General features: G+C 50.3%; 1 protein-coding gene across 24 annotated transcripts in view; it reads right to left on the bottom strand.

Moving 5' to 3' along the window:
- kif1aa (kinesin family member 1Aa) overlaps positions 1-19,205 on the bottom strand; it is a 397,377-nt gene that overhangs the window by 122,661 nt on the left and 255,511 nt on the right. For all 24 annotated transcript variants that reach the window (XM_038816644.1, XM_038816646.1, XM_038816647.1 and 21 more), the window contains one exon: positions 10,088-10,206. In XM_038816644.1, coding sequence (XP_038672572.1) covers positions 10,088-10,206 — 119 coding nt within the window. The remainder of the gene's footprint in view (positions 1-10,087; positions 10,207-19,205) is intronic.

Below are 19,205 nucleotides of genomic sequence, written 5' to 3'. Positions count from 1 at the left end.
AAAGGACAGTGTCTGACCCACTGTCCCACACAGTCCCAGAGTGTGAAGGACAGTGTCTGACCCACTGTCCCACCCAGTCCCAGAGTGTGAAAGGACAGTGTCTGACCCACTGTCCACCCAGTCCCAGAGTGTGAAAGGACAGTGTCTGACCCACTGTCCCACCCAGTTCCAGTGTTAAAGGACAGTGTCTGACCCACTGTCCCACCCAGTCCCAGAGTGTGAAAGGAATGTCTGACCCACTGTCCCACCTAGTCCCAGAGTGTGAAAGGACAATGTCTGACCCACTGTCCCACCCAGTCCCAGTGTGTGAAAGGACAGTGTCTGACCCACTATACCACCCAGTCCCAGAGTGTGGCAGGACAGTGTCTGACCCACTGTCCCACCCAGTCCCAGTGTGAAAGGACAATGTCTGACCCACTGTCCCACCCAGTCCCAGAGTGTGAAAGGACAGTGTCTGACCCACTGTCCCACCCAGTCCCAGAGTGTGAAAGGACAGTGTCTGACCCACTGACCCACCCAGTCCCAGAGTGTGAAAGGACAGTGTCTGACCCACTGACCCACCCAGTCCCAGTGTGAAAGGACAGTGACTGACCCACTGTCTCACCCAGTCCCAGAGTGTGAAAGGAGTGTCTGACCCACTGTCCCACCCAGTCCAAGTGTGAAAGGACAGTGTCTGACCCACTGTCCCACACAGTCCCAGAGTGTGAAAGGACAGTGTCTGACCCACTGTACCACCCAGTCCCAGAGTGTGAAAGGACAGTGTCTGACCCACTGTCCACCCAGTCCCAGAGTGTGAAAGGACAGTGCCTGACCCACTGTACCATCCTGTCCCAGAGCTCCGTTCCAGAGTATGAAAGGACAGTGTCTGACCCACCCTCACACCCAGTCCCAGAGTGTAAAAGGACAGTGTCTGACCCATTGTCCCACCCAGTCCCAAAGTGTGAAAGGACAGTGTCTGACCCTCTATCCCACCCAGTCCCAGAGTGTGAAAGGACAGTGTCTGACCCACTGTCCCACCCAGTCCCAGAGTGTGAAAGGAATGTCTGACCCACTGTCCCACCTAGTCCCAGAGTGTGAAAGGACAGTGTCTGACCCACTATACCACCTCGTCCCAGAGTTGGGCAGGACAGTGTCTGACCCACTGTCCCACCCAGTCCCAGTGTGAAAGGACAATCTCTGACCCACTGTCCCACCCAGTCCCAGTGTGTGAAAGGAAAGTGTCTGACCCACAATACCACCTAGTCCCAGAGGGGGAAAGGACAGTGTCTGACCCACTGTCCCACCCAGTCGCAGTGTGAAAGGACAATGTCTGACCCACTGTCCCACCCAGTCCCAGAGTGTGGCAGGACAGTGTCTGACCCACTGTCCCACCCAGTCCCAGTGTGAAAGGACAATGTCTGACCCACTGTCCCACCCAGTCCCAGTGTGTGAAAGGACAGTGTCTGACCCACTATACCACCCAGTCCCAGAGTGTGGCAGGACAGTGTCTGACCCACTGTCCCACCCAGTCCCAGTGTGAAAGGACAATGTCTGACCCACTGTCCCACCCAGTCCCAGAGTGTGAAAGGACAGTGTCTGAGCCACTGTCCCACCCAGTCCCAGAGTGTGAAAGGACAGTGTCTGACCCTCTATCCCACCCAGTCCCAGAGTGTGAAAGGACAGTCTCTGACCCACTGTCCCACCCAGTCCCAGAGTGTGAAAGGACAGTGTCTGACCCACTGTCCACCCAGTCCCAGAGTGTGAAAGGACAGTGTCTGACCCACTGTCCCACCCAGTTCCAGTGTGAAAGGACAGTGTCTGACCCACTGTCCCACCCAGGCCCAGAGTGCGAAAGGAATGTCTGACCCACTGTCCCACCCAGTCCCAGAGTGTGAAAGGACAGTGTCTGACCCACTGTCCCACCCAGTCCCAGTGTGTGAAAGGACAGTGTCTGACCCACTATACCACCCAGTCCCAGAGTGTGGCAGGACAGTGTCTGACCCACTGTCCCACCCAGTCCCAGAAGTGAAAGGACAATGTCTGACCCACTGTCCCACCCAGTCCCAGAGTGTGAAAGGACAGTGTCTGACCCACTGTCCCACCCAGTCACAGAGTGTGAAAGGACAGTGTCTGACCCACTGATCCCACCCAGTCCCAGAGTGTGAAAGGACAGTGTCTGACCCACTGTACCCACCCAGTCCCAGTGTGAAAGGACAGTGATCTGACCCACTGTCTCACCCAGTCCCAGAGTGTGAAAGGAAGTGTCTGACCCACTGATCCCACCCAGTCCCAGAGGTGGAAAGGACAGTGTCTGACCCACTGTCCCACCCAGTCCCAGAGTGTGAAAGGACAGAGTCTGACCCACTGTCCCACACAGTCCCAGAGTGTGAATGGACAGTGTCTGACCCACTGTCCTACCCAGTCCCAGAGTGTGAAAGGACAGTGCCTGACCCACTGTCCCACCCAGTCCCAGAGTGTGAAAGGACAGTGTCTGACCCACTGTACCACCCAGTCCCAGAGTGTGAAAGGACAGTGTCTGACCCACTGTCCCACCCAGTCCCAGAGTGTGAAAGGACAGTGTCTGACCCAGTCCCACCCAGTCCCAGAGTGTGAAAGGAAGTGTCTGACCCACTGTCCCACCCAGTCCCAGAGTGTGAAAGGACAGTGTCTGACCACTGTCCCACCCAGTCCCAGAGTGTGAAAGGACAGTGTCTGACCCACTGTCCCACCCAGTCCCAGAGTGTGAAAGGACAGTGTCTGACCCACTGTACCCACCCAGTCCCAGAGTGTGAAAGGACAGTGTCTGACCCACTTTCCCACCCAGTCCCAGAGTGTGAAAGGAATGTCTGACCCACTGTCCCACCCAGTCCCAGAGTGTGAAAGGACAGTGTCTGACCCACTGTCCCACCCAGTCCCAGTGTGTGAAAGGACAGTGTCTGACCCACTATACCACCCAGTCCCAGAGTGTGGCAGGACAGTGTCTGACCCACTGTCCCACCCAGTCCCAGTGTGAAAGGACAATGTCTGACCCACTGTCCCACCCAGTCCCAGAGTATGAAAGGACAGTGTCTGACCCACTGTCCCACCCAGTCACAGAGTGTGAAAGGACAGTGTCTGACCCACTGACCCACCCAGTCCCAGAGTGTGAAAGGACAGTGTCTGACCCACTGACCCACCCAGTCCCAGTGTGAAAGGACAGTGACTGACCCACTGTCTCACCCAGTCCCAGAGTGTGAAAGGAGTGTCTGACCCACTGACCCACCCAGTCCCAGAGGGGGAAAGGACAGTGTCTGACCCACTGTCCCACCCAGTCCAAGTGTGAAAGGACAGTGTCTGACCCACTGTCCCACACAGTCCCAGAGTGTGAATGGACAGTGTCTGACCCACTGTCCTACCCAGTCCCAGAGTGTGAAAGGACAGTGCCTGACCCACTGTCCCACCCAGTCCCAGAGTGTGAAAGGACAGTGTCGGACTCACTATACCACCCAGTCCCAGAGTGTGAAAGGACAGTGTCTAGCCTACTGTCCCACCCAATCCCAGAGTGTGAAAGGACAGAGTCTGACCCACTGTCCCACCCAGTCCCAGAGTGTGAAAGGACAGTGTCTGACCCACTGTCCACCCAGTCCCAGAGTGTGAAAGGACAGTGTCTGACCCACTGTCCCACCCAGTCCCAGAGTGTGAAAGGACAGTGTCTGACCCACTGTCCCACCCAGTCCCAGAGTGTGAAAGGACAGTGTCTGACCCACTGTCCCACCCAGTCCCAGAGTGTGAAAGGACAGTGTCTGACCCACTGTCCCACCCAGTCCCAGAGTGTGAAAGGAATGTCTGACCCACTGTCCCACCCAGTCCCAGAGTGTGAAAGGACAGTGTCTGACCCACTGTCCCACCCAGTCCCAGTGTGTGAAAGGACAGTGTCTGACCCACTATACCACCCAGTCCCAGAGTGTGGCAGGACAGTGTCTGACCCACTGTCCCACCCAGTCCCAGTGTGAAAGGACAATGTCTGACCCACTGTCCCACCCAGTCCCAGAGTGTGAAAGGACAGTGTCTGACCCACTGTCCCACCCAGTCCCAGAGTGTGAAAGGACAGTGTCTGACCCACTGACCCACCCAGTCCCAGAGTGTGAAAGGACAGTGTCTGACCCACTGACCCACCCAGTCCCAGTGTGAAAGGACAGTGACTGACCCACTGTCTCACCCAGTCCCAGAGTGTGAAAGGAGTGTCTGACCCACTGTACCACTCCAGTCCCAGAGGGGGAAAGGACAGTGTCTGACCCACTGTCCCACCCAGTCCAAGTGTGAAAGGACAGTGTCTGACCCACTGTCCCACACAGTCCCAGAGTGTGAATGGACAGTGTCTGACCCACTGTCCTACCCAGTCCCAGAGTGTGAAAGGACAGTGCCTGACCCACTGTCCCACCCAGTCCCAGAGTGTGAAAGGACAGTGTCTGACCCACTATACCACCCAGTCCCAGAGTGTGAAAGGACAGTGTCTAGCCTACTGTCCCACCCAGTCCCAGAGTGTGAAAGGACAGAGTCTGACCCACTGTCCCACCCAGTCCCAGAGTGTGAAAGGAGTGTCTGACCCACTGTTCCACCCAGTCCCAGAGTGTGAAAGGACAGTGTCTGACACTGTCCCAACCAGTCCCAAAGTGTGAAAGGACAGTGACTGACCCACTGTCCCACCCAGTCCCAGAGTGTGAAAGGAGTGTCTGACCCACTGACCCACCCTGTCCCAGAGTGTGAAAGGACAGTGTCTGACCCTCTTTCCCACCCAGTCCCAGAGTGTGAAAGGTGTCTGACCCAGTCCCACCCAGTCCCAGAGTGTGAAAGGACAGTGTCTGACCAGGTCCCACCCAGTCCAGAGTGTGAAAAGACAGTGTCTGACCCAATCCCACCCAGTCCCAGAGTGTGAAACGACAGTGTCTGACCCACTGTCCCACCCAGTCCCAGAGTGTGAAAGGAGTGTCTGACCCACTATCCCACACACTCGCAGAGTGTGAAAACAGTGCCTGACCCACTGTACCATCCTGTCCCAGAGCTCCGTTCCAGAGTATGAAAGGACAGTGTCTGACCCACCCTCACACCCAGTCCCAGAGTGTAAAAGGACAGTGTCTGACCCATTGTCCCACCCAGTCCCAAAGTGTGAAAGGACAGTGTCTGACCCACTGTCCCACCCAGTCCCAGAGTGTGAAAGGACAGTGTCTGAGCCACTGTCCCACCCAGTCCCAGAGTGTGAAAGGACAGTGTCTGACCCTCTATCCCACCCAGTCCCAGAGTGTGAAAGGACAGTGTCTGACCCACTGTCCCACCCAGTCCCAGAGTGTGAAAGGACAGTGTCTGACCCACTGTCCACCCAGTCCCAGAGTGTGAAAGGACAGTGTCTGACCCACTGTCCCACCCAGTTCCAGTGTGAAAGGACAGTGTCTGACCCACTGTCCCACCCAGGCCCAGAGTGCGAAAGGAATGTCTGACCCACTGTCCCACCCAGTCCCAGAGTGTGAAAGGACAGTGTCTGACCCACTGTCCCACCCAGTCCCAGTGTGTGAAAGGACAGTGTCTGACCCACTATACCACCCAGTCCCAGAGTGTGGCAGGACAGTGTCTGACCCACTGTCCCACCCAGTCCCAGTATGAAAGGACAATGTCTGACCCACTGTCCCACCCAGTCCCAGAGTATGAAAGGACAGTGTCTGACCCACTGTCCCACCCAGTCACAGAGTGTGAAAGGACAGTGTCTGACCCACTGACCCACCCAGTCCCAGAGTGTGAAAGGACAGTGTCTGACCCACTGACCCACCCAGTCCCAGTGTGAAAGGACAGTGACTGACCCACTGTCTCACCCAGTCCCAGAGTGTGAAAGGAGTGTCTGACCCACTGTACCCACCCAGTCCCAGAGGGGGAAAGGACAGTGTCTGACCCACTGTCCCACCCAGTCCAAGTGTGAAAGGACAGTGTCTGACCCACTGTCCCACACAGTCCCAGAGTGTGAATGGACAGTGTCTGACCCACTGTCCACCCAGTCCCAGAGTGTGAAAGGACAGTGCCTGACCCACTGTCCCACCCAGTCCCAGAGTGTGAAAGGACAGTGTCGGACTCACTATACCACCCAGTCCCAGAGTGTGAAAGGACAGTGTCTAGCCTACTGTCCCACCCAATCCCAGAGTGTGAAAGGACAGAGTCTGACCCACTGTCCCACCCAGTCCCAGAGTGTGAAAGGAGTGTCTGACCCACTGTTCCACCCAGTCCCAGAGTGTGAAAGGACAGTGTCTGACACTGTCCCAACCAGTCCCAGAGTGTGAAAGGACAGTGACTGACCCACTGTCCCACCCAGTCCCAGAGTGTGAAAGGAGTGTCTGACCCACTGACCCACCCTGTCCCAGAGTGTGAAAGGACAGTGTCTGACCCTCTTTCCCACCCAGTCCCAGAGTGTGAAAGGTGTCTGACCCAGTCCCACCCAGTCCCAGAGTGTGAAAGGACAGTGTCTGACCCACTGTCCCACCCAGTCCCAGTGTGTGAAAGGACAGTGTCTGACCCACTATACCACCCAGTCCCAGAGTGTGGCAGGACAGTGTCTGACCCACTGTCCCACCCAGTCCCAGTATGAAAGGACAATGTCTGACCCACTGTCCCACCCAGTCCCAGAGTATGAAAGGACAGTGTCTGACCCACTGTCCCACCCAGTCACAGAGTGTGAAAGGACAGTGTCTGACCCACTGACCCACCCAGTCCCAGAGTGTGAAAGGACAGTGTCTGACCCACTGACCCACCCAGTCCCAGTGTGAAAGGACAGTGACTGACCCACTGTCTCACCCAGTCCCAGAGTGTGAAAGGAGTGTCTGACCCACTGACCCTTCCAGTCCCAGAGGGGGAAAGGACAGTGTCTGACCCACTGTCCCACCCAGTCCAAGTGTGAAAGGACAGTGTCTGACCCACTGTCCCACACAGTCCCAGAGTGTGAATGGACAGTGTCTGACCCACTGTCCTGCCCAGTCCCAGAGTGTGAAAGGACAGTGCCTGACCCACTGTCCCACCCAGTCCCAGAGTGTGAAAGGACAGTGTCGGACTCACTATACCACCCAGTCCCAGAGTGTGAAAGGACAGTGTCTAGCCTACTGTCCCACCCAATCCCAGAGTGTGAAAGGACAGAGTCTGACCCACTGTCCCACCCAGTCCCAGAGTGTGAAAGGAGTGTCTGACCCACTGTTCCACCCAGTCCCAGAGTGTGAAAGGACAGTGTCTGACACTGTCCCAACCAGTCCCAGAGTGTGAAAGGACAGTGACTGACCCACTGTCCCACCCAGTCCCAGAGTGTGAAAGGAGTGTCTGACCCACTGACCCACCCTGTCCCAGAGTGTGAAAGGACAGTGTCTGACCCTCTTTCCCACCCAGTCCCAGAGTGTGAAAGGTGTCTGACCCAGTCCCACCCAGTTCCAGAGTGTGAAAGGACAGTGTCTGACCAGGTCCCACCCAGTCCCAGAGTGTGAAAAGACAGTGTCTGACCCAATCCCACCCAGTCCCAGAGTGTGAAACGACAGTGTCTGACCCACTGTCCCACCCAGTCCCAGAGTGTGAAAGGAGTGTCTGACCCACTATCCCACAGACTCGCAGAGTGTGAAAACAGTGCCTGACCCACTGTACCATCCTGTCCCAGAGCTCCGTTCCAGAGTATGAAAGGACAGTGTCTGACCCACCCTCACACCCAGTCCCAGAGTGTAAAAGGACAGTGTCTGACCCATTGTCCCACCCAGTCCTAGAGTGTGAAAGGACAGTGTCTGACCCACTGTCCCACCCAGTCCCAGAGTGTGAAAGGACAGTGTCTGACCCACTGTCCCACCCAGTCCCAGAATGTGAAAGGACAGCGTCTGACCCACTGTCCCACCCAGTCCCAGAATGTGAAAGGACAGTGTCTGACCCACTGTCCCACCCAGTCCCAGAGTGTGAAAGGACAAAGTCTGACCCACTGTCCCATCGAGTCCCAGAGTGTGAAAGGACAGAGTCTGAACCACTGTACCACCCAGTCCCAGAGTGTGAAAGGACAGTGACTGACCCACTGTCCTGTGGTGGTATGATTAACATAGCTGCCTGCCATTGGTGCAGAACACCGGCTTACCATTGGCCCTGGTCGGTCATGTGCCTCTCGACCGATTGGTTGAGACCAGTCATGTGACGGCTCCCCGATTGATCGAGAGGCTGAGTTAACCCCGCCTCCAGGGCGAGGTATAAATACCCAGCACGCCCGGCAGTCGGCCATTTACTGTAGTCGACCGCAGGGCTAACATTGAGCTTATTAAAGCCCACTTTTCTACAGCAACTCGTCTCACGTTCAATTGATGGTTCATCATGTCCCACCCAGTCCCAGAGTGTGAAAGGACAGTGTCTGACACTGTCCCAACCAGTCCCAGAGTGTGAAAGGACAGTGTCTGACCCACTGTCCCATCCAATCCCAGAGTGTGAAAGGACAGTGTCTGACCCACTGACCCACCCAGTCCCAGTGTGAAAGGACAGTGTCTGACCCACTGTCCCACCCAGTCCCAGAGTGTGAAAGGACAGTGTCTGACCCACTGTCCCATCCAATCCCAGAGTGTGAAAGGACAGTGTCTGACCCACTGACCCACCCAGTCCCAGTGTGAAAGGACAGTGACTGACCCACTGTCCCACCCAGTCCCAGAGTGTGAAAGGAGTGTCTGACCCACTGACCCACCCTGTCCCAGAGTGTGAAAGGACAGTGTCTGACCCACTTTCCCACCCAGTCCCAGAGTGTGAAAGGTGTCTGACCCAGTCCCACCCAGTTCCAGAGTGTGAAAGGACAGTGTCTGACCAGGTCCCACCCAGTCCCAGAGTGTGAAAAGACAGTGTCTGACCCAGTCCCAGAGTGTGAAACGACAGTGTCTGACCCACTGTCCCACCCACTCCCAGAGTGTGAAAACAGTGCCTGACCCACTGTACCATCCTGTCCCAGAGCTTCGTTCCAGAGTATGAAAGGACAGTGTCTGACCCACCCTCACACCCAGTCCCAGAGTGTAAAAGGACAGTGTCTGACCCATTGTCCCACCCAGTCCCAGAGTGTGAAAGGACAGTGTCTGACCCTCTATCCCACCCAGTCCCAGAGTGTGAAAGGACAGTGTCTGACCCACTGTCCCACCCAGTTCCAGTGTGAAAGGACAGTGTCTGACCCACTGTCCCACCTAGTCCCAGAGTGTGAAAGGAATGTCTGACCCACTGTCCCACCTAGTCCCAGAGTGTGAAAGGACAATGTCTGACCCACTGTCCCACCCAATCCCAGAGTGTGAAAGTACAGTGTCTGACCCACTATACCACCTAGTCCCAGAGTGTGGCAGGACAGTGTCTGACCCACTGTCCCACCCAGTCCCAGAGTGTGGCAGGACAGTGTCTGACCCACTGTCCCACACAGTCCCAGTGTGAAAGGACAATGTCTGACCCACTGTCCCACCCAGTCCCAGAGTGTGATAGGACAGTGTCTGACCCACTGTCCCACCCAGTCCCAGAGTGTGAAAGGACAGTGTCTGACCCTCTATCCCACCCAGTCCCAGAGTGTGAAAGGACAGTGTCTGACCCACTGTCCCACCCAGTCCCAGAGTGTGAAAGGACAGTGTCTGACCCACTGTCCACCCAGTCCCAGAGTGTGAAAGGAATGTCTGACCCACTGTCCCACCTAGTCCCAGAGTGTGAAAGGACAATGTCTGACCCACTGTCCCACCCAGTCCCAGTGTGTGAAAGGACAGTGTCTGACCCACTATACCACCTAGTCCTAGAGTGTGGCAGGACAGTGTCTGACCCACTGTCCCACCCAGTCCCAGTGTGAAAGGACAATGTCTGACCCACTGTCCCACCCAGTCCCAGAGTGTGAAAGGACAGTGTCTGACCCACTGTCCCACCCAGTCCCAGTGTGAAAGGACAGTGTCTGGCCCACTGTCCCAGAGTGTGAAAGGACATTGTCTGACCCACTGTCCCACCCAGTCCCAGAGTGTGAAAGGGTGATGTCTGACCCACTGTCCCACCCAGTCCCAGAGTGTGAAAGGGTGATGTCTGACCCACTGTCCACCCATTTACTCTGGGGTACTCTCATACACATGTTCTTACTTACCAGAAATGGCCTGAACAGCCACACGTAGAAATCCTTTGACCTCTCCCTTCTCACTGACTATCGCCACACGATGTACCAGGGGAACTGGGTACAGCAGGTTACTGAGGTAAACAAATGCTCTGGAAATGAGAAGACAAAACTTATCAGTCATTCCACCCAGCATCACATTCACGCCATAGGTGGTTCTACACGTCTTCACTGGCTCAGGGACTTCACATCTCGGTCTGTTATAAAACATGGCACTGGTAGATTGTTTGGTTTTCTTTGAGTTGGAATGAGGTTAAGCTAAGAATTTTTGAAGGAGGTCCCCTTCTGTTGGGGATGCTTGGAAAATAAGAATGATCAAAGGTTCATATTTGACCTTGAACTTTCCCATTGTTTTGAGCAGGTTTGTGTACAGCACTGGTTTCAGTTTGAACACAGTCGCTGCACTTAGCTGTTTCTTATCGATGGGTCTTTTCCCTCCCCCATCAAAGACACTACAGGATCATTGGAAGAAAGCAGCCTGATTGGCCAAACGTCCTGTTCTCATTCCTGGCTGTCACAGGTCAACCTAATAACATTCTTCCCTTAACAACACTGTGGGTGTAGCCATATCGCATGGAGTGCAGTGGCTCAAGAAGATGGTTCACCACCTTCTCAAGGGTAATTAGGGATGGGGAACAAATTCCGACATAGCCAGCAATGACACCCACATTGTGTGAAAGAATGAAACAAAAACAGGTCTCTGACAGTACAAGAACGCTGGTAGTACTGGTCCCAGTATCCCTGCTGTTTGAGTCCATTTATCATAAAATCATATAGTATAGAAGAGGCCCTTCGGCCCATCTAGCCTACACTGACAAGAAAAAAACCATTAATCTACACTAATCCCACTTCTCAGCACTTGACCCGTAGTCTTGAATATGGAATTTCATGTGCTCTTCCAAGTACTGCCTCAACTACCTACCCACTGGGAATCTGCAGTCCAGATTCTCACCACCCTCTCGATGAAAATGATTTTCCTCCAATCCCATCTAAACCTGCTGCCTTTCACCTTAAAATTATGTCCCCTTGTTCCTGACCCTTCAACTAAGGGGAACAGCTGTTTTCTACCCACCCTGGCCATGTCTCTCATAATCGTCTATACCTCAACCACTTCCGTTCTCAGCCTTCTCTTCTCCAAAGAAAACAATCTGAGTTTATCCAGCCTCTCCTCATAGCTAAAATGATCCATCCCAAGCAATATCCTGGTGAATCGCCTCTGCACCCTCTCGAGTGCAATCACAGCCTTCCTATAGTACGGTGACCAGAATTGAATACGGTACTCCCGCTGTGGCCTAACCCAAGTCCTGTACAGCTCCAACATAACCTCCCTGCTCTTAGAATCTATGCCACGACTGATAAAGTCACGTGTCCCATATACCTTCTTTACTACCCTATTCACCTGTCCTGCTGCATTTGTCTCATATGATCCAGTATTCCCTGTCTTTTGCCAGATTGTTCAATTGTGTTGTGTTGAATTAAGTTCTCCCAGTGTCTGGCAGCAACATAAAGGAGTACTGCCCACCTTCCTTTCATTTAGATTGCACCTCTTTAACCCATGTGCTGGCATTCCTGATTCCTCAGAAGTTGCATAATTATCTCTGCCCACCTGTGGGAGAAGGATGTCTGGTGGCAAACTTGAAATGGGCATGGAGGCAAAAGCGGAAATGAGAATTCAGGCATGGTCAGTCTGGGTGTGTGTCTATGGAAGAAGGCTGAAGTGCAAGTGAACCAGAACAGTCTGGTCAGACTGCATTGCCTTGGAGCCCCACAACAAAGAAGATCGTTGTTATGTACTGATCAGCCGGGTCATTTTGTGACTGGATCCAACTAAACTTCACGCATCAGATACTCAAAGATAGTAAATGCAATTAAGCTTTATATATAGATCATGCCTCATGATAACCTCTCCAACTGCAGGATTGTCATTATTAACGCCAACTCAACCAACCAATCACCAAATACCTACTTTCTTCCTACACCATTCTTCAATATCCTTCCAGTCAAATAACACGTAAATGGGTCCAGTTCTGGGATTGTAAGTACATCGTGATTACAGACTATCTTTCAATGAGGTTCATCAAATGTACTGGCTATTGTCGCAGCCACATATAGTAGTTTTGGAAGTTGCACATTCAGTGCTGGGGCTCAGTGCTGCGGGGAACGCAAGTTCATTGGAACCATTTGTGCTGAATGGCACCATTTTAATGAAGGCAATATATGTTGCAAAACCTGCATGTTAACTAATAGTAGCCAGGAAGAACTTCAAAATCTCAGCGTCACACCTCACACCTCAACAAGGAAACTAATCGGGAAAGTGATGGACATGGACACTGGAAAGTGGCCTAAATGTGTAACTCAGTGTGATTCTTGGGAAAAAAACTAAGAAAAAAATTGTTGCCTTCATATGGCTCCTTTTACAATCTCAGGTTGTCCTGAAGTGTTTTCGAGGCTGGAAGTTTCTGACATCCTTCCGCCAAGTAGACTGGGCCGATCTAATATTTTATGTGAAAGGTGGTGACTCTCCGGTGTGAGCCTGGATTCTATCTCTCTGGTGGAGACTACATCCGTGACATTCTGATTCAGAAGCGAGTGCGTTACAAGCTGAATTGTAGCTGACATAGAATTAACATGCTTGACACTCATCAGAGGAGTGGAATGAAGAGTCAAAGTCAACAGGTGAGTTTGCTTTTTGTTGGTCGCAGGCATAGTTTTCCCTCGTTCTGAGTTCCTTCTTAAAGAAGAGATGAGGGTAAGCACAGCATGTGACCAATCCTGGAGTGGCAATATGAGAGCTCTTGAGGTGACATTCCATTGGGGTGGCATTTACAGTCACCCCTTCAAATTCGCCCCGGACCCAAGCCAAGTCCTTGGGTCTGGAGTGATAAGGCTGTAAGAAATAGGAGCATTCAGCCCATCAAGCCTGCTCCACTATTCAATACGATCATGGCTGATTTATGGCCTTAATTCCATTCTCCTCCTTGTCTCACACAACCTCCCGTGCCAATCAAAAATCTGTTTATCTCACCGTTGAACATATTTAATAACCCAGCTTCCACTGCACTCTGTGAAAGAGAATTCCAAAGACTAATGACTCTCAGAGAAGACATTTCTTCTCGTCTTAATCAGAAACGGGAGACCCCTTATTTTGAAACCGTATCTAGCCTGTTAAGCCCCCTCAGAATCTTATATGTTTGAATAAGATCTCTTCACATTCTTCTTAACTCCATGAACACAGGCTCAACTTTCTCAACCTTTCTTCACAAGACAATCCCAACCCCTTCATCCCAAAAAACAGCCCAGAAAACCGTCTCTGAACTGCTTACAATGCAAGTATATCTTTCCTTCAGTAAGGAGATCAAACTGCACACAGTATTCTAGGTGAGGTCTCACCAACACCTTGTACAATTGTAGCAAGACTTCCCTACTTTTATATTCCCCCCCCCCTTGCAAAAAGGTCAACATTCCATTTGCCCTCCCAATTATGTACAAGGACACCAGATACCTCGGTGTGACAGAATTCTGCAATCTCATTTAAATAATTTTCTGTTTTTCTGCCCTTTATTCTAATCTAATCTAATCTTTATTATTGTCACAAGTAGGCTCACATTAACACTGCAATGAAGTTACTGTGAAAATCCCCTCGTCGCCATACTCCAGCGCCTGTTCGGGTACACAGAAGGAGAATTCAGAATGTCCAATTCACCAAGCACATGTTTCGGGATTTGGGGGAGGAAACTGGAGCACCCGGAGGAAACCCACGCAGACACAGGGAGAACGTGCAGACTCCGCACAGGCAGTGACCCAAGCAGGAATTGAACCTGGGACCCTGGTGCTGTGAAGCAACAATGCTAACCACTGTGCTACCATGCCACCCATAAAGCTTACTGCACCTGGCATTCCCAGATGGTCTCCCATCCAAGTACTAACTAGGCCTGAGTCTGTTTAGGTGCCGAGATCGGGTGTTTTCAGACTATACATTAACAGGTCTAAACCAGCCTGTTCCCTCATTGGTTTCAGAATATATTGTTCTAAGAAACTGTCTAAAATACACTCGATGAACTCATCCTCCAGGCTATTCTTGCCAATTTGATCCATTTGATAATTAAAATCTCCTGTGACCATGGCAGTATCTTTCTTAAAAGCCCCCATTACATCTTCATTTATACCCTGTTCCCCAGTGCAATTACTGCCAGTGGGTCGGTAAACCATTCCTATTTGTTTTATTCGCTATTTCTTGTATCTCCCAAAATGATTTTACACTTTGATCCTCCAAAGTCGTTTCTCACTACTGCACTGATCAAATCCTTTATTGACAGAGTTACCCCACCTCCTGTTCATTTCTTCCTATCAAATACCCTTGACTATTCAAATTCCAGGCATGGTCATTTTGCCACCATGGCTCTGTAATGGCTCCCATATCTTATTAATTTATTTCCATTGACCATATCAATTTATTCATCTGTTGAAAACACTGCATGCATTCAGATAAAGCACCTTTAATTCAGCATTTTCACCATTTATCCCTACTCTGGCATTGTCTGCTGGTGCACTCTTACGATACCATTCTCTGCACTGTTGCCTTGTCCTTTCTCTTTAACATTTAAAAATCTCCCCTCCTCCATCACTGATGCATGGTCGCATTTTTGCTGCCAAAAGGAAGCATAGTGCGGGTGAGTATTGACCTCTGCACGAGGGGAATGAGTCAGGATTGAGAAGGGTTCAGAAAGATGGGCAGATGTCAAACTGAAATATGAGAATGTAGCTATAAGCATCTTCCACTTACTGGTTCCAAGAAGCAGCAGTAACTAGGTGGGTGTCAGGAAAATATACCAGGGAACCGGAACCCATCCTTCTACTGCCATGTGCATGTAGTGGACAGGGAAGGAGCAGCCACTTGCATGGGAGACACAATGGCATGGTGATAATGTCACTGGACTAATAACCCAGAGGTCCAGGCTAATGGTCTGGGGTCATGAGTTCAACTCCCATGATGGCAAATGGTGAAATGTAAATTCAATTAATAAAATCATGGGGACCATGAAACTATCATCGATTCTTGTAATAACCCACCAGTTTTCAGGAGGAAATCTGCTGTCCTTACCCACACACACAGCAATGTAGTTGGCTCTTAACTGCTGTCTGAAATGGTCTAGGAAGCCACACAGTTGAAGGGCAATTAGGGATGGGCAGCAAATGCTGACTTTGACAGCGATACTCACAAAAGGAATAAAGATTTCAAAAATGCAGAGGGTGAGGGGAGGCCACATTGCAGGAACCTTTCCTCATTTGGTGTTAGACTGCTCAATTTCAGGTGGGATCATGGGGGAGAATTCAGTCCTTGATCTGGCGAAGATCGTAGCCTTGAAAAGTGGAGGCGTTCGCCTCATTTGTCAAACGCCCAAAGATAGGAAGCTGTCCAGAAGCTGGCTACAAATTAAATCAGAACATATGGGGGAAGGAAGAATTTAAATGGGTCAAATCTTTTACTGTTTACCTCACAAGGGGTGCAGAGAGCAAACTTGCAGAGATCCAGAACTTTTCCTCAGCTATTCTCCAGCTTAAACCCCTTACCGATGGTTCCCAACCTCACCCGTCACGAGGAATTTATTTTCTGCATTGCACTACTCTTTAGTAACATCAACAGGAAGTGGTGCAGCCACTTTATGTAAAAACTAGAGGAGTGTGGATCAGTGTCCTGCCACTCCATGGTACTGTATGCTGACCTACATATCGGTCTAATAAACGATATTAGACCATTAACCAACATCATTCCAAGAGCTGTGACTGATTTTCTTGGATGTGTCCTTCTCAAGCAGTTGACAACAAATCAATGTTGGGTTTGGTGCTATTGTTGACCTCATGTTTGACCACTTTAAGGCGATCATTGATAGCAGGACTTTTGATCTGTTACTTTGGAATTTTTTGGATCTAACTCGGGAGGTAAACTTGGACAATGTTTTTATCTTATGAAACAGGCTTAAATGTCTGCGAGAAAGGCAAATTTTTGCTCTCATCTCTGCCGCTAGGTGTCATGTTAATTGGTGCCAGCCATGCGTGGAACCTGAAGAACAGCCCAAACAATCCCTCAGGAAGCCCATCCATTATCCAGCGGCCTCAATAATCTTCGGGCGACACACCTCGTGAGGCTAAATTTTGTCAAATAATTTAACCATCGGTAAATTTGTGGAGGCAAGGTTAATCAGTCTACTCATGATCGCCTGTTGTGGTCCATGTTTATCAAGAATGTGTCTATACTTCTGGTTAAGCAGAGAAATTTTGAAAACAGACACAAATGTGAATATTGAACTGGCATAATAATCCATTTGGTGAATTCTTGTGGAGTCACTGCAAAGATGCATCACTTGATGCTTGCTTAACTAGATTTAACACATAGGCTATAGAATTTGCTGAGGCGGCAGTTTAACTGGCCATTGGCAATAAGATTTCCATTGTTGTGGTTGTATTCAAGTATGGGGGAAGGGGGGGGGGCAGGCGGGGAAAGAGGCTAAAGTCCCTGAGTGACCAAAGTAGAACCACCTATAATCTTCATCCAACAAATATAGCACGCCACAGTGCCAGGACGAAGAGCAGCAATACAAATCAGCATCAAAAGCCAGCCAGAGCCAGCCAGGCGACAGTGACCGTGGACAACCACACATGTACGACTAAAGGATAGATTCATCAACAAGTCACAATCAGCATGGAGGGGGAGGGAGGGAGGGGGGGTCACTGCCGCTTTGCAATCGAGCAAACTTTGTCGACATAAAACATCTGCAATATATAAAAAGAAAAGAAAGAAAGGTATTCAGTAGCATTAAGTACAAGCAACCATACTGGATCCTGTGGATTCAGTCTGCTTCAAGAGGAAACAGCATCCTAATGGGACGAACATGCAGCTTCTGTTTTTCTGAATTGGGGATCTTCCGCAAACAATGAAAGATCTCGCTCACAAGATCAAAACTTCTCATGGATTCGACTAGATCACAAACTTGTGTTTTTTCAGGTACTTCAACCTATATCCTGTCACCTGGAACTTTTCACAAACCTAGTGTTGGAAGGGAGAGAGGTAGGGAAATTGAGCAAATAATCTAATGAAACGGAGGGGGGGGGGGGGGGGGGGGGGGGAACTCCTGGTGAAAGTTTATGTTTTCACTCCATTGCCCCATCACTCCCAAATATTATTCCCCAGGATTTCATATAAATGGCCTGTGAAAAGCAGAAACAGAGAGCGGGGCTTCCATGTGCCATTAGTCCGTCGAATTTCAGGGCAGGTTTGCAGATCCTCAAGGATGCTATCATTGAGATCCTATCAAACCTTCATGAACAGCGTCACCCTGAGTATTGTTCTGCACACACCAGCGTAATGTTGGGGTTGACCCAAGTCTTGCTGAAGAAACTGAGAATCTCCGGAACACGTTTTATGATCCTTAATTATTAATCTTTTTCAAGACTTGTTATGAATTGACACCTCAACATGATAGTGTGACTGTCTTTACAGACCGCATCAGCACAAGGTGTGTTTCTGAACACAATGAAGTGAAGTTAAATTAGGACAATGATTTTGCTGTGACAGAAATTGTTACAAGAGCATGTTTCATTGAGTATGTTTCTGATGAGGGGAAATAACATGTGAATGAACAGGCTTTAACAAGTTACTCCTTCCCCTGTCCTACTGACTCCAGGGGGAAGTGGCAGTGCCACTGTTACGTTGATTCAGCGCAACACAGGTCTCCACTGAATCTGGATAACCAGGAATAATGTCACCCATCTGACTCATATGACCGTTAGAAAGACATATCCTGGACAAAGGCAGGACACTTGAAGCAGACTGAATGTACGGTGCCCAATGGAACGGAGCTGGTAACAAGATTGGTGAGGTGCAAAGGTGGCATGCTCAGAACACAAAGCTTTCAACACAAGAAACAAAGAAATGAAGAAAGTCAGTTTAAAGGAAACATTGGCTAAACTTTAAAATACGGTAGAGCCAGCTTCTAATATAGCGCCTAGAAAATTAACAGATATATATCCAGCACACGGCGTAGCAAGTTCCAAAATGGTGGCACAGCAGATTTCAAAATGGCGTGCATGGTTCAAGAAAATTATTTTATTCGTTTTCAAAGCCGCTGTGCTCGGATAGCCAATTCAGATAAATTGTAACATGTTTGGAAACTGGATGCCCTGGCATGCCTTCTTGAGATGCCCTGGCACACCCTACTCAGAATGCCTGGCATGCTCTATTGAGATGAGCTGGCAAAGGGACAAGCTCTTTCATCAGGAGAACATTAGGATTCCCAGCTGCGAAAAAAGATCGGAGTTTAAACTATAAATAAATGTCAACATGGCATGAATTGTTAAAACCGACAAGACAACTGCAGTGACACCCGAAATGACCCTCCGTGTTTTAATATAGACATGAAAGTATATGTGGTCAGTATTATTATCCAAACAATGCTCTCAAACCTCCTGAAATTATCAGAAGCAACATATTGAACAAGTTCATTAAATGCATCAGGAAACAAGTCATTTTTAAAATATGATATTCTCCTTAAGATGGTCGCACTCTGGAGGATTCTCTACTTTCACTTCATGTGATCAAACTATTCGGTGGCCATTTTAGAAAGGATTAAACATTATAATTCTTCTCAAGGGAATGGTGAGGAGTAGACTGAGACTGACTAACACACCGAAGAATTGTGAGGAGTGGATGAAGAAAGGAGCAGGTCAGTGATCCAGAGAGAAAGAGAGATCAAGTTGGAGAGGTAACGCTTTCTTAATGCTGCTCTGGAGTGTCAGCTGAATGCATTAGCTTCTTACTCGAAGGCAGGAGGGGCTACTACTGAGTGAAGGCTAGCACCTTTAATGGGAGCTCAGCTTCACAACCGTAGTTAATATGCTGACTTAATTTATTTCCCTGATGCTTGCTTAGGCCCATGCATCTTGGCATCACATCGAACCCTGATCAGAACTTCTAATCCCTTTTCTTATCTGTCCCATGATTGCTCTGCCCTCTGCACAACCTCAATCACCTCTATAGCTGCCTGTTTAGTTCCCCAAGAGCTTCTTTGGTGGCCTTCCAAACTCAGTCCCACAC

The sequence above is a fragment of the Scyliorhinus canicula genome, chromosome 13 (assembly GCF_902713615.1).
Source record: "Scyliorhinus canicula chromosome 13, sScyCan1.1, whole genome shotgun sequence".
NCBI lineage: Eukaryota > Metazoa > Chordata > Chondrichthyes > Carcharhiniformes > Scyliorhinidae > Scyliorhinus > Scyliorhinus canicula.
Note: the sequence above shows the minus strand (reverse complement) of the source record. Positions and strands in the feature narration are given on the sequence as shown.